We start from the raw sequence: 17,078 nt of genomic DNA, 5'->3' as shown, positions 1-17,078 counted from the left end.
CATGAAGAAAATCATTTTACCTGGCTCGAACTACTTATTATGCAAACTCATATTTTCTTATTATGCAAGTAGCAAACAATCTTGAGAGTAGTATTCAAGTTTTACAACATCTATACCTAAATTAAATAGTATCTAACATGTGATTTAATTTGCTTCAGGTTACGTTCAATATTGGGAGGCTGTGTGAACTGGGATGCACTATGCCGTATCAAGGTATATATACGGCCGACTCTCAGTTATTCGAACCTGTCTGTGCATATTGAGATTATTTTGTTTCAATTAGGGCATCAATTTTATCCCACTATGTTAATAACTTGTACTCGTGCAGGTAATCAGCCGGGACCCAGTTCAAGAGGTGGAGGCAGACTTCGAGGTCTTCGAGGTGGAAGGCGTTATATCCCATACTCAGGTCGTCACTGTCGACCACGCGGTGCGAAATTATCTTCATATCATAGCACGGAGGAGTGTAATCAATCCTCCTCGGATGACTCAACACAGGCCCCAAGTCCCCCACCATGCGTTATGCCAACTCACGCGGTACAATATATTCAAGAACCCCAACCAAATACTGCTGGGGAACAATCACCTACTGGAGAACAAACTGGTGCACATTTTTCCAATACTTTAATTTTGAAAGCATTTGGATGTTTGTATGTGTTATTAAGTCTGAATATTCCACATTACACTTTAAAATACTAATATATTGTACCTTAAAATACAGCTGTAGATGCCCCAATGGAGACCGAAGGAACGCAAGAACAGAGGAGACGAACTCGTGGGCCATCTAGATGCATTTTCTTTAACAAGCTAAGGAAGAACGGGAAAGTGCAGTTGAAGATAAACGATGGTGAGACAGCCCCATGTTGTGAACACGCTTCTATGTTCACAACACGAGTATCGTGGATTGTGAAACAATACTGTGACATGAGTTACAAGCGTTGGTCGGATGTCCCACCAGCGATTAAAGAGGAGCTCATTGACCGTGTTCGGGTAAGTAAAAAATTTAATTGTCCTTGTTTGGGGTGTTGTTTATGTAGTATAATCATCGCCTAAATAACCAGATGACACATTGATTGTTTGCATGCTGCCTTATGTAGAGTGACTTTGTGTTGGACTGGGATCGCGAAAACCACCGATTGAGCGTGACAAAGGCCTTACGTAAGCGCTTCAACTCCTTCCACCATGACTTGCACAAGATTTATGAATCCTATGGAAGCCACGCAGAAGCATTGGCTAATAGAACTAGTCTGGTGGACCCCATTGTATGGGTGAAGTTGTGTGAAAGGTGGGGCAGCGATGCCTTCAAGGTACAGATAGTCTTTCTTACATACAACCATATAATATGTATATATTTAATATGTCTAAATATTGTGGTGGAAAATCTGTTTGTCTATTATAAGTAATTGTTCCCTATTGTGTATGACAGAAAATTTCAGCTCAAAATCGGGAGAACCGAAACAAGCAGGCCATTAATCACACATCAGGACGTAAATCATTCGTCCGATTACTTGAGCAAAAGGTATGTCTAAGGGAAAACAGTCTTTTCATTTCAATAGAATAGTGAAATTGCACTTTACTTGGAGATTTTAGTGACAATATTACTTTACTATCACTAAAGGTGGTTACTCATAGCTTTTGTTGTTCAAATGTCAAATGGTTCATACACATGACAGCGCAATGAGAATGAGAATTTGGTCGACTTCTACAAAGAGACGCGTTGGTCGAAGAAAAAGAATGCATTTGTCACAGATGCTACAGAAAGTACTTATGTGAGTAGTGCAGAAACAGCCGTTGGGATCTATGTTTCTTTCTATACGGTAGTAAAATTATTAATATAGCACTAGCTGATTATTTGCTAATAATCGTTGCTTTCTCAATGTGCAGAAGGAGATGCAAGGTAGGTTGGATGGCCTAGGACCAGAGCAACGTAGTGATGAGGCAGCAGCGACTATCTTTAGGGAGGTTCTTGGCCATCGACCTGGATATGCACGGGGACTTGGGGAAATGGTCATCCCCGAGTCAAGTAGACAACGTGACAAAGTTCAAATGCAACAATACATGTCTGAGGCTGAAAAGCACAAGAAAGATGCTGAACAATATAAGAAGGATGCTGAGCAATATAAGAAGGATGCTGAAGCTTACAAGAGTCAGCTGGATGAAATGAGGACAGAGATGCAGGAGCTGAGGGAGCATCAGATAGAAAATGACAAAGTGATGCAGTCTTTCTTTAGGGCTTTCCCATCGTTCACTGAGTCAGTTCGACAGACTCAGTGTAACGATTCCCCCGGCCCATAAGGAGCTTCTCATAAAAGGGCACATTTTTTGGGTGGTTTTTTGTGACACCAGGGAGGCATGAGGAGTCAAGGGTGTCGACGTGTTTTCCATTTGGGTGGTTTTTGTACTTACTCTATACGACACTGGGCTATATGATATAAATATATATATAGTATTATATATATTTATATAAATCTTGGATCTATGTCTACACCGGGGATCTCTTGGATCTCTCATGGTCTGCAAATGAGGTTAGTATCATTTGGAGTTATCCACCATAAAATGTACTTGTACAAGTGAAGTGTTAAATATATTTCTAGCAACTTTGTTTCCCAAACCCGATGAATAATTCATTGATGGTTTTATACATAAGTGGTTTTTTTTTTTTTTTTGTAAGATGTGATACACAGAAGGCTGACATTCTGAGAAGCTTCCTTGAGATGAAGGATCTTGGAATTACTTGTGTTGGAAGAGAAGCTTAAGGCTAGAGAGAGAGTAAGTTCCTACACCTTTTCCCTGCTCTGTAAAAGTTTACTTACAACTTGTGTTTTATTTTTTTCCCGTGTAAAATGACATTGATCCTCTACAGTTAATCATTTGGTTCTTAACTAGCTTTGTCGCTTTGGAAATTCTAGTAAATATGACTACTTTTGCACTGATCTCTCTCTCTCTCTCTCCTTGTCTCTCTCTCATTGAGCTAACCATTTGTGTAATAACATAATGGAATCTGTACAGCTTATTAAAAGGCTTTGAGGGTTGGACCAAATTGTGGTGTATTGATGCTATGGTTTGGGTGTATAGAGAATTATTGGATTATAATAAAATTGATTGGAATAGCAATCATGGTAATCTATAATTTTATGTACAATTTGTTATGGTTTGCACAGTAGGAGTGTTACTGTGACGGCTATTGTAAGGCGTTGCAATTTCCCTTCAATATTTCTCACATTAATGCATATTCTACTATTTTTCATTTTTAAGAGGAAGGGGGTGCCATTGGGCCTCTTCCTTGACAAATTATCATCTAGTTTCTCATTAAACTTCAGTTGTCATGTGTAGCAGTGGCTTTCCTTGTTATGTCAAAAGCTTCAAAGGGGATGGTTGCTAGAGCTGAACACCATGCAGGTATTAATATGTACTTTGGTTTCTATACACAACAAGTAATGGAGCTTTTATTGTCTGATGATGATTTTCTCCCTTCTGCTTCCCAAACATCCAACTATTTTGGAAGAAAATGTGAGGAGGTCGTAGGGAATGGATCAGTTGAGCCTATGAAGTATACTACCGCTCTTTATTTAGCAACAGCAACGGAGCAGGACTTTTAATTTAATTAGAAAGATTGGAGGCATTGCTGCAGCAGGGCACGATTGTTCTTTCAGATGGAATTTGATGAGGTATGTTGGGTTCTACTTCCTTTCTTGTAGTGATATATTATTGTGTTCTGCATGCTTAGCATCGGATGCAGAAAGTTGGGCTGGAAAACTACTGCAAATGTTGAATCGACGTGATGAATTTAGCTTTTGTTGATTGATCTTTGATTTTAGTTTTTTCAGTCAATTTTAAGATTTTTGTTGTAATGCTCAGTTCTAAAAGTTTCCTTAGGCTTTATCTATCATATAATAAAGAGCGCTAGTATTAGCTAGATTTTCCATAGATTTTCTGGTTTAAGTTGTTTTTCTTTCCAGGTCTATTGACCTTGTTATGGTACATGTGTGAGTGTTGAGTTGCACAATTTTAAAGTAAAAGGGTTGATACATGATCAGCTCCCTTCTATATACTTGAACTTTTAGGCTTAAGTAGGTGTCTGCACATGTATCTTTTCCTTCACATGTTTTGAGGTGTCAAACATGTTTGAGGTGTCAAACATAAGTCTGGAGTGGATAGTGGATACTCCACTCATTTTGTCGAACATATTGATAAAAGCTATCTTCTACCTGCTTCTCGAGCAGGTCTTATCCAACATCATACTACTTATTTTGGAAAATTGATAGGCGTAATGCTCATGATTTTTTATATATTCTTACCATTTGTACAGATGGACAATAGAGGAACTGCTCGACGTGGGCTTAATGAATGCTCTTTAAAATACAAGGCTGGCCAGATTGATGCTGATGATCAGCTGACTGGAGCTGCACCCCACATTTAAACGAGGGCTTGCTAAAGTTGGCCATATTGGGTTGTATGGGTGGAGTTATGGTGGATATCTTTCAGCTATGACCTTGGCCAGGTTTCCTAATGTCTTCTGTTGTGCTGTGTCTGGTGCCCATGTAACGGCCTGATTGATCAAGTGTAATTCTTCCTGCAACCAATGATTTGGTACTAATCCTTTGGATGATTGTGATGCTTATTTATTATTAAGGATAAAAGCTCAGTTTGTATATGAGAATACATTAATACACCACCCCATTGTAATACATATGAGTTTGGATTTTGTTGATGGGCTTGGATGGAACTTTATGTATTTATTTTGCATGTTATATTGATTAGCAACTTGAATGAATGAGTTTGGATTATGAATGGTGCATTTAGGAACAACTAAAAACCAGGCTTAGAAAGAAAATGAAACCCAGGAAATTTAAAATCGGAATGCAGGTTTAGCGGCGAATTAAGAGCATATAGCGGCGAATTTTTACTCGCCGCTATAAACTGACACTTAAATCTCCTAAAGCAGCGATGTACAAATCGCTACTACATATCAATACCGGCGACTAAATATTCGCCGCAAATAAATTTATATACCAGACAACAATTTGCCAGCGATCATGGAAACTCGCTGCCTCTAAATATATGGCGGCGAGAAGATAAATCGTCGCCATATATTAGCGATATGAAAACCAATTCGCAGCGAGTGAAAATTCGCCGTATAATAGTATATAGCAGCGAATATTATATCGCTGCGAAATAGTCAGAATAATATTGTAAATATAAAAAATCGCCGCTTATTACCCTATACCAGCGATAATTAATCGCTGCTATAGGGTAATATACGGCGATTTTCTCATTGCGGCGATTTTGTGGAGTGGCTGGCAAATATATTTGGCAGCGAGACAATCAGTTTTAGCGGCGAATAGTAAACGCTGCTAATAATCTATCGCAGCGATTAATGACAGAGGCCTATTTTGAATAAGCGGCGATTATTTTGTAATTAGCAGTGTAAAAAATTTCGCCGGGAGATTAATATATGGCAGCGAGTTTTGGTTTTCGTTGCAGTTGATCTAAAGTGGGGCGTTAATACCGGCGACTTGCCAGCGATATAAAAATTGCTGGATTATGTATATGCCAGCGATTTGTTGTGTATATCCAGCGATACATAATCGCTGGAAAAATTGTTGAACCTTGTAGTGCTACCGATATACATTACAAGAAAAATGAATATTTTTAACTGATTATTTATAACAAGAATGATTATTTGTAACGAAAACAAATTTATTTTAATAAAAAATAATCATTTTCATAAGAAATAACTAACTACAAATAAACAATTTTCTTGTAGTGATATATTCCTCCTTTTTTGTTTTTACTGAGCATATATATACATATTTCCATATATGGTTGCTAGCTCTTCTCCACCGACATGACCTAGCTAGGTATAAGCCATGGGGGAGTACCCTCTCGCTCTCTCCCTTCCAGCATCCATCTCATGATCCCACTGGCAATATAACTTCTTAATTTTTCTTAATTTGTATTTGTGTCCCTACGTTTAAATTTCATTCTGTTCTTTTCAATTGACCAACTTCCACCGCCAGCCAATTGGCGGTCATTCTATGCTCCAGGTACCGGTGGTGTGTCTTGTGATCAGTAGACTAATGGTTAATTTATTATAGTACAATATTTAAATAGACAAATTAATTTTGCATGTCATGTATATAATATAGCATTTTGTAAAAAAATGAATCTAACTATTATAAAAATGTTTTTTTTTAGTGAGATTTACTTTTTATATATAAAAGGTCTGTATATAATTTAATTATAACTAGCATTATTCATAATTTATTAATTATATACAATCTTGAATGAGTCATATGATCACGTAGCGTAGGTACGTATGGTTGTATATTGAATTCATATATATGCACCCTTAATTTGCACTATATATCTTGTTGTAATATAATATTAACATTAATGGAGAGAGAAAAAAGGTGCAACAGCTAGGAATAATTAATACACGCTACTTAAGAGATCATGTCTGCAAAAATTTGTTGCCCTCATGTCATAGCTAGCAGCTTTGATCATGGCCAGAGTACTGTATCAAATTGTAGTAGACATATGTAGACGAGGTGGGCCAATATATATACCATCATGTTCATGAGTATTTAGTATACCATGCGACATTAATTATTAATGCATTGCCGATAGTTGATGATGATCGTGGATAACAAATATATATAGCACCAACATTAGCTTTGGTTCTTTCCGCAACCACTAGTTCCATGATTAATAAGGCCAAACACAGCTGCTCTAGCTAACATCGAATATATTCCATCCCATCCCATCCCATCCCATCCGCCCATGCACCAACCAACCAAACCAAAATACGATAATCTTTTCGAGTTGAGGTATGGAGTAGCTACCGAACCTTAATGCATGTCTGATCAGTACAGCTAATTCCACGAATAGGCATAGCAGCTTCCATCAATATATAATATACCTATATATATAGGGCTCAAAAACTTATTTGACATTGAATTAAACACGTGGACCATACACACACACACATATGTATATATGCTCCTTATAATTTGCTCAACATATTTCAATATTTTATGGCTGGTATATATTAAGGCTCAAAATAAAGTATAATACAAACTGGTCCCTGCTTCTACGTTGTCCGATTCACATAATCGGCCAGCTAAGCCCCAGACAGTGGACCTACGATAGTTGCCCTAGAAGAACTCTACCGGCCATAACGGACAAGATCCGAGAAGATGCATGAGCCGACTATCAGTACTTTTCCTACGTGGGTATTGCGCATAGAACAGATAATTGTCCAGTTTCCAGGCCTTAGCCCGGCTGTTCGTACAATAAATTTGTAACCTTTGGGATTTAAAAAAAAAAAAAAAAAAAAAGTGATACAACCACAAATAGATTCTATAAAAATTAGGGGTGATACTCGCATGGTGTGGGATAGACCCTACTACGCATGCTGCCCCACACCATGAAGAGGGAAAGCTTTTCCACCCCGCATGCACCCCACTCCCGAGAGGTGGGGGTGGGCCCCACACCCCGATGTCGAGGGGCGGGGTTGAACACCTCATTCGCCCTGCCCCCCGCCCAAGCCAATACTACCCTATTGCCCATTTGGTCTAAAAGTTATTTCTGGATCAAAAAATATTTTTTAAACCCAAATTATAACATAAATTAAAATGTATAAATGCAAAAAAATTTTAAAACTAAGAAAATAGTTTTTAAACTCATTAGATAAGTTTAAAAACTATTTTACTAATTATACTTAAGTAATGTGGGACACAATAGATAACTTGAATACAAATTCAAGTCTTCAACGCATTGTATATATTTATATACAATATATTTCTATAAATATATTAAAATGTTTTTTTAATATATAGCGGGACGGGGCCTTGTTGGGGTCAGCCCGCCCCCCGCCCCCACTGGCTTTCTCCCTGCGGGGCATGGGGGCCCCTCCCACCCATGTAGGGGCGGGGCGGATTGGAGAGGGGTAGTGGGGTGAGGGCCCCGCTGCCCACCCCTAATAAAAATAAATATTCAAACTCACATGATTTCATGTGATACATTAAACTCACTTTACAATAAAAATAACTTTACAATCTAATGTATCATATCAAGTCACGTCAGTTTGTAGGTTTACTTTTGTAAGATTTTTTTATTGTTAAAAGCATTTCTCTTCTATGAATTGGGTGTGTATAGGATAGATATGTATCTTTGGGATTATAATCAAGAAGGGTCACTTCCATCCTAAATATTTACCATTTTTGCTCACATTTGTTGATATGGCATATTTTAATTAGTGCTATTATGTATCAACTATTTAAATAGCAGTTACTTAAAATGTTTCACATAATACTTGTAATTGGTAATAATAAAATTTTGGATAAAGTATAGTATTTCTTATTATAATATAAGTAGATATCGTTTGGAACCATATTTTTCATTTTGCTATAAGTTTTAGGTTGCATTACGTTCTATAGGGGTTACCCCTTTAACTTCCGCATGAAGTCCAGTCGGTAAGTGCGGTAGACGCAACGGAGGGGGGCAGGGGGAGAAAGCCACTCCCCCTGGGCTATAGCCGTATAAAAAGAATTTCTGAGTTAAAGCTACCAGTGAGTGAGTCCCGGGTGGGGCTCACGTCTTTCTTAATTTGATAGTGCTACAAAAGTTCTTTAGCTTTTTCACATACGTGAGCCCCACCTAAACTTTTTACTTGAATACAAAATTGTCTATGCAGGTTTTCTCTCGTTTGAAAAGAAAAAACTCCATATACTTCTAATCTTTTATAGTCTTAGGTTTTTACAATTTTATAATTAAATCATTCCATTCAGCTCCAATATTCTAAAATTACTAACGAATATTTTGGCATCATGTGTCAATAAGTGTGACCAAACGAATAACGGACATGTTGTAAAGGGTGAATTTTCTCTTGTAGTCAGGTCAAATTTTCTATCGAATTGTAATTAGAGATGTACTGTTATTTAATACCATGGATTATAGAATATTGAAGGTCAAATATTAATATCTCATGTTAAAATATTTAACATGTGGTATCAGAGCGACAAATTATAGATATTCTATGATTTCGTTAAAATATATTACAGATTTAATATTCCTGACCATATTTTTTATTTTACATGATAATAGTTTAGCACTAGTGTAGTTCTCTCAGTTTATGTTAATATGTTATTTTGTATAGAGAAAAACTTACATGATTGTTTCGGTTTCACATGTATTTAGGTGTTGATGCATGTGCGGTTAATGTTTCGTTAACATTGTTTTCTTTCGTTTGTAATGTATTGTCTTTGAGAGAGAGAGAATTAAGAGAACAAGATATTTGGGTGGTCTCAGTGACAAAAAAAAATTGAGAGAACAGTGAGAAAAGCCCCTAAGTGGGGTTGGGAGAGGACGGCGTAAGGTGGACGTAGTGCCCTATTCCTAATCCGGGATGGGAAAATGCCGTCGGCAATGTGACGCCTCTCTTTGCTAATTGGTGGCCTAATCTCTCTCTGAGATGGTTTTTTTTAACACTTGTGGCATTTTTATAATAGATAGAAGTCTATTTAAGTATTGAGAGGGTTAAAGGTTCTCACATACAATATAATTGTGCCTCTAGTCATTAGGAGACACTTGAAAGTAAAGTTAAAATTATCATTCTTTCAGAATCAGGTCATATTCTCTATCGAATTGTAATCAAAGAGGTACATTTTTTAACTGTTGTTATTTAATATCGTGGATTATAGAAAATCAAAGATCTAATATTGATGTTTCATGCTAAAGTATTTAACACTTGTGGCATTTTTATATCCATGCTGGTCAGCAAACCACAAAAAAATATATGAAAACTGAAAAATTACAAAAATATTACTGAAAATAAAAAGAACAAAAATACCCGGCCAGTACTACTAATTACCCCTTCGCGGAAGCTAGCCATGGATATTAGCCGGCCACGCTTGAAGTTAAAGTGGCCAAATCGACCACCTAGCTCTGATCAGGTGGTCTGAGCCACTTCTGGAGTAGTGGCCAAGATCGTGATCAGCGGGTGCAACAATCTATTTTTCCCATGACTATTAGATAGCTTGCCCAATATATATATATATATATATATATATATATATATATATATATATATATATATATATATATATATATATTGTTTCATTACAATATTAATAATTACCCGTACTACGCGTGTTGTACTGATCTGTAATAAAAAATATTGCAGCACAAGTATTTTTCCTCAAGATCATTATTCTATTATGATTAATAATTCAATTTTATATCATGAGTACTATATATTGACGTTTTTGTAGTATCGGACCTGACCAGTTTTATAATAAAATTAGGGTGGTAAATGAAATCTCATACATTAATTACATGAGAAATAAAAACTATATATTTTATTGTATAATCAATTCAAAGCTGGGCTCCAATATTTATTTTATTAGATAAGACATTACTTCGAAGAAATGTGTATTCTCGTGATCGATCAAAGTGAGTTTAAGTTTCTATTAATTTGTTTAACTGAGCCGGCCAGTTATAAGGTGGTGCTTTTAATTCGTATCTTATTAATTAGAACCTAGCAGATAATAATTATATATATATATATATATATATATATATATATATGCAGGCCGTAAGAAAGCGGTACAACAGATTTAAAAGAGAACGTACGGCGACAAAAATGTCATGATCGAATCGATCGATCATATATACATATATATATATATATATAACCGATCTGAGGAGGCTAGTAGTTGTCCCACATGGGCATGGATTTCCATATCCACGAACCATGATATCATGTGTGCATTTATGCATGCTGATGCTGTTACTAATTCATATATAATTAATTAATATGCCTTGCAAGTTGGCACTTCCTAATTTTAGTACGTCAATGTTTTTAAATTGATAATCGGGGAAATGTATCATTCATTTGAGGTGCATGCCGTTTTCATCGACGAGAAGATTTTAGAGCCAATTACCTCAAATATTATAAATCTAGTAATTCTCTAGTACTTCCATCTATATTGTATATACTCGAGTTATTGATAATTATCTTTATATATCTAGGAATTCAGGGAAAATAAAAGAATGACACCAAACTATATATACATATATATAATATATAGTAAAAAAGCAACGTACGTACCCTGCATGCATCCATTACCTACACGTTACTTTTTCACGCTTGACCGAGATATACCCAGAAATTCAGGAATTATCTTATCTAAAATGATGTAATACTAATCCAATGATCTCTCTCTCTCTCTCTCTTCTGTGGTTTCTGATCAAAACCACCGATGGGAGCATGCTATGTATACTGCTCAAACCTAAAATAAGGTGCATTAATTTCATGCAATTAGAAAGACTTCGACGCAATCGCATTGAGTATATATGCTAGTGATAGTCCCTTCAGTGACCATTTAAATCTCTTTAAACTAGTGAGCATATTATAGACATATAATTAAAGGGGATTGACCTGCTCTGCAGAAGATATATAGGATAGTCACCTTAAGAAACAAGCGCTCTAACTAAAAGTACATTAATCATTGCTACATCAGCCATTGCATAAATGAATAAGAACACTAAATATAGAAATAGAGCCTTAATTATAATAAAAAACCCATTTGTGAACTTTTTACCTAGTTAATGTTGAATGTTGCATCCTCCCCCTATGCAGAGTTACCCTAGATGATCTGTTCTACACTTTCATCCAGTCATAGAAAAGCTATATATCGATTGGGGGTGGTAGCTGCTGGCTAGGTCTTTGGCCGGCCTATTCCGAATATTCCAAAATTCAAGCCATCTAAAGAAGGATATATAGTTTGTTTTTGTATCGCCAATCTCTGGGTTCGAAGAAGAATATTGATCCCAACTCATTGACCAAAAAGAAAAAATCTAATATTAATGATGATAGAAGAGGAGAAATACTTTAGCCATAAAGGAATTATATAAAGGAAAACTCATAAGTTTACGTGACTTGATGTGATACGTCAGATTGTAAAGTTATTATTATTATAAAGTAGATCTAACAGATCACATGAAGGTATGTCAATTTATAAATTTATTTTTTTGTAGAATCTTTTTATATTTATATCACTTCTCATAAAGAAATACAAGGGCACGGGCACTGTTTCTCGTACGTCTTATTTATCTCTCGTACGAATGATTTTTTTCTTTCTATTTGAAGTGCAGATCAGGTTTATTGATAGTAATTAGGATGTGCACGGAATATCTTTTACCATTTCTGTAGTCAAAAAATTATTACTAGGACACAAACGTGAATGCATGATGTTAGAGAGAGAGAGAGAGAAAAGAGAGGGGGGGGGGGGGGGGGGGGGGGGGGGGGGGGGGGCGCTCAAAAAAGAACCTACTATATATGCTGTTTGCATGCATCCTTGATCCTGACTCCCAATTAAGAAAAAAAATTGGCATATCACATTCAACTCATGAATTATTGTAGACACTTATGGTTTTATGACCCACATCCGGCCAACAATGATGAGCCTTACCATATAACTTTTTTAATTCCCCTGAATAAGAATAACTATATATATATATATATATATAACACTTGCTAGATAGAACAAATTATATTATATATAATATATTATATATAGATTTGTTCAGAAAGATCCTCTTTTTCAATTCCAAGATTCATAACCATCCTCGATCTGCATTATTTTAAGTATCAACGTGTCATCAATCTGATATGGACTTCTAAACATATGAATATCGGCCTCCACATAGCTTGCCGGTTAATGTAGCTGACGTCGATCGAAAAGTGTCAAGAACTCAATCCTTTGTATTTCAGTAATGTGATTTTTACATTGAGAATGGTCAAAATAAATAGATACAAGGAACAAATCTATCTAAGGTAACTAATTGAGTATGGTATGAATTTAAAATTACAAAAGTAACGGCTAATTATCCTAAAATCATGGTGTTAAAAGATGGAGGAGATCTTGGCTTTATTTATGGAAGTGATATGTCAATATGCCCCCTCAAGTTGGTGCATGGAGATTCGTAATGCCTAACTTGCATAGAAAATGATAAAAGAGATCATGGTCCAATACTGTGGTGAAGATGTCAACAATTTGCTCATGGGAGCAGGTGTGAACAGCGGTAAGAAGTCCGGACCGAACTTTATCACAAACAAGGTGACAATCAATCTCAATAAGTTTAGTACGCTCACGAAACACAGGATTGTGAGCAATGTGTAAAGCAGATTGATTGTCACAATAGAGGCTGATAGGCGGGGTGAGCGACACCAAGATCAGTGAGGAGCTGTTTCAACCAAGTGAGTTCGCAAGTAGTGACGGCCATGGCGTGATATTCAGCTTCAGTAGAGGATCGGGCCATGGTAGTTTTTTTTTTGTACGCCAAGAAACGGGACTGGTGCCAAGGAACAAAGTAGCCTGTGGTGGAGCGATGAGTGGTGGGGCAACTAGCCCAATCGGAATCAGTATATGCAGTAACATGAAGAGTGTTGGAGGAGGTGAAGAAAATGCTTTGTCCGGGACTGCCTTTGAGATAACGAAGAACCCGAGTGGCAGCCTGCATGTGTGGAGCACGAGGAACGTGCATGAATTGACTGAGAATGTTCACTACAAAAACAATGTTAGGACGAATGATAGGCAAGTATATTAGACGGCCAACAAGTCTACGATAGGGAGAAGGATCTGGAAGGAGAGAGCCGTCGTGATTGGTGAGCTTCAAGTTTTGTTCCATGGGGAAGGAAACGCGCAGTCTGAGCACCGAGTTGTCCATTATCAGATAAGATTTCAAGATCATATTTGTGTTGGTTGAGAAAGATGTCTTGAGGTCATCGAGAAACTTCAAGATCAAGAAAATATTTAAGAGGACCGAGATCTTTGGTTTTGAAGTGTGTGGAGAGAACACGCTTGAAGACCTCAATTTGGGAGCAATCATTGCCGGCCACCAGAATATCGTCGACATATACAAGAAAAAGAGTGACACTGGTAGAAGTAACCAAGGTGAATAAAGAATGATCCGCCTGAGATTGAGAAAAACCTGCATCAAGAAGCACAATAGTTAGTTTAAAAAACCAGTTGCGGGAGGCTTGTTTGAGGCCGTAGAGGGACTTGCGGAGGCGACAGACACGAGTCTCTCCTTTCGAACAATAGCCAGGAGGAGGAGTCATGTAGACTTCCTCATCAAAGTCGCCATGTATGAAGGCGTTATTGACATCAAGTTGGTGAATGATCCACTGGCAAGAAGCAGCAACAACCAATAAACACTCTACGGTAGTCATTTTGGCAACATGAGCAAAAGTCTCATGGTAGTCGAGGCCTTCAACTTGAGTATAGCCTTTGGCAACTAACCGAGTTTTGTATCTTTCGACGAAGCCATCTGTTTTGAGTTTGGTTTTGAACACCCATTTGCAGCCAATGAGTTTCTTTCCAGAGGGGAAGGAGCTCAAGCGTCCAGGTGGAATTATCTTCAAGAGCATGAAGTTCAGCAGACATGGCGTCTTGTCAATGGGCATGACGAGTAGTAGCGGATTAAGAGGTAGGATAAGCAGAAATAGTGAGAGCATTTAAAAAAATAAGATGAGAATGGGAGAAACAAGAATAAGAAAGAAAAATAGATAGAGGGTGAGCAGTACCTGAGGTCGATGTAGCAAGTGAGGATGCAGTGGACTTGATGTGTATGGTTGGGCATATATAGTCTTGAAGATATGCGGGTCGAGTAGTGGTGCGACAAGGACGAGGAGGAGGACATGGAGAAGGAGGAGGACGAGAGGAGTCAGAAATAGTAAAGGTAGGGGTACAGGGTGGTAAAATGGGTTCAGGGACGGGGAGGGGATGAATAGGAAGAGGTGTAAGTGAAGGAGTAGAAACATCCTGGAAAGGGAACTGATGTTCGTGGAAAGTGACATCATAAGAATAAAAAACAATCTGAGTGTCTAAATTATAGAGTTTGTATGCTTTATGAGTGCTAGGATAACCGAGGAATATACATTTAGAGGCACAAGAAGAAAATTTGTCATGGGAAGCGTGGATGGTTTGGGCATAACAAAGGCGGCCAAAGACGCGTAAATGGGCATAGGTTGGAGGGATAGCGAAAAGAAGTTCAAAATGAGATTTATTTTGAAAAAGTCGACTGGGAGTGCGATTGATGAGATAGGCAGCGGTAAGTACACATTCATCCCAAAATTTCAAGGGTAAGTGAGCTTGAAAATGCAGACTACGAGCAACATTCAGGAGGTGCCGATGTTTACGTTCCGCAATACCATTTTGTTGTGGAGTTTCAACACAAGTATGATCATGAAGGATGTCATGATCATGAAGATAGTTTTGAAATTTGTGAGAAAGAAATTCTTGGTCATTATCAATTCTAATAATTTTAACCGTGGTTTGGAATTGATTTTTGATAAGGACAAAAAAATGCATGAGATAAGTGCATGCTTTAGATTTATAACGCATGAGATAGATCCAAGTCGTGCGAGAGAAATCATCAACAATGGTAAGAAAATAATGAGCACCACAAATAGAAAAAGTATGATAGCCACCCTAGATATCGTAAAAAATTCTATTAAAAATCATAGTACTTTTATTAGCAGAAATGGAAAAAGGTAGTCTAGTTTATTTAGAACGAGCACAAATATCACAATCAGAGATAACACATGGATTATTGAAAAGACTAGGAATAACTAAGCGGGAATGATGACCTAGGCGTTGGTGCCATAAGATCTTATTAGCAGTAGTCTGAGTGGAAAATGTAGTAATGGTTTGGGGCCGATACACATAAAGTCCATTGCAAAGGTCACCCGCTCCAATCAGTCTCGTCAACTGTGGGTCCTGAAAACAAACAGTAGAAGAGAAAAAAGAAATAATGCAAGAATTAGTATTTGTGAGTTTGGGAACAGAAAGGAGATTAAATAAGAATTAAGCGACAAAAAAGACATTATGTAAAATGAGGTGTTCGGCCAAATGACAAGTGCCGACACCCTCAATGGTTATGATATGCCCATTTGGTAAAGTGACCTTCTGGTCATAAGAGAGGGGAGATAGAGTAAAGAATAGGCGTCGGTCATGGCAGAGGTGATCAGTGGTACCACTATCCACCCCCCAATCAGAGCGACTGTCAAAGGGAGGAGAAGAAGAGACATTACCCATGAAGTTTGCAGGTGAATTACTCGGTTGAAGCAGATCAAGTAGTTTTTGATACATATCGTGGGTCAAACTAGGAAGTGGGGAAGAGGTGGAAACTTGGTGAGCCATCGGGGCCGAGGTTGAAGGTGGTTTGCCAAGGAGAGACGGCCGCGATTTGCCACGGGTGTCGCGACCTGCTAGGTGCCCAGTTACACGCCAACAACGGTCGCGGGAGTGACCCACTTTGCAGCAGACGATGCATTGCAAGGGCTGTTTCGTGGGTCCACTGAGGTGAGCAGCAAGGATGTGAGCATCCGTCGGTGGTGGCCTGAGGTGGATAAGACGTTGCTGCTCTTCCTGAAAATGGATTGAAAAAATTTTTGTGATGGGGGGAAGGGTTTCCATGACTAAGATCTGGGTTCTGAGTTGGGAAAAAGAGTCATTGAGACCAAGGAGAAATTGGTAAACTCTCTCATCTTCAGCCTGTTGCTGCAATTGTTTGAGGTCGTTGGTTTGTTTTAAGTGATTGAGTTCATCCCAAACTTGCTTGATTTGATTGTAATAATCATGGACAGAATGATTGTGTTGCTATAGGGAGGATAACCCACGCTTGAGATGGTAAATCCTGGCATTGTTGCCATTGCAAAATCTGGACTGGAGATAGAGCCATATGGCTCGGGGATTGGTGTGAAATTCAATAGAGTTGGCTATGGAGGGACTGGTGGGATTTAGGAGCCAGGTAAGGGCCATGTCTTTAGTTTGGTTCCATTATCTATAATCTGAAGAGGTAGTTTCAGGTGGGATAAGAGTGCCATCGACAAAACTAATTTGTTTTTGGCGTTAAGAGCACGGGTCGTGGCTTTTTTCCATTTGAAAAAATTGTCACCAGTGAGAGGGCCGGAGTGAGAGGGCTGGAAACAAGGATGATGCTAGGAGAGTCAGAGGGATTAAGGATATATGGAGAGAGGATAGTGGGAGAGGAAGAGGAAGAAGAGG

General features: G+C 37.8%; 1 protein-coding gene across 1 annotated transcript; it reads left to right on the top strand.

Moving 5' to 3' along the window:
* The first annotated feature begins 1,245 nt into the window (after positions 1 to 1,245).
* LOC121265932 lies at positions 1,246 to 2,295 on the top strand. Its single transcript, XM_041169590.1, has 4 exons — positions 1,246 to 1,307; positions 1,427 to 1,519; positions 1,674 to 1,769; positions 1,885 to 2,295. Exon 4 carries the CDS (start codon positions 1,891 to 1,893, stop codon positions 2,293 to 2,295), a length of 405 nt encoding a protein of 134 aa, XP_041025524.1. The 5' UTR covers positions 1,246 to 1,307; positions 1,427 to 1,519; positions 1,674 to 1,769; positions 1,885 to 1,890.
* Positions 2,296 to 17,078: the final 14,783 nt, after the last annotated feature.

The sequence above is a fragment of the Juglans microcarpa x Juglans regia genome, chromosome 5D (assembly GCF_004785595.1).
Source record: "Juglans microcarpa x Juglans regia isolate MS1-56 chromosome 5D, Jm3101_v1.0, whole genome shotgun sequence".
Taxonomy (NCBI): domain Eukaryota; kingdom Viridiplantae; phylum Streptophyta; class Magnoliopsida; order Fagales; family Juglandaceae; genus Juglans; species Juglans microcarpa x Juglans regia.
The sequence above is the reverse complement of the archived record's forward strand: the minus strand, read 5'-3'. Positions and strand labels throughout refer to the sequence as shown.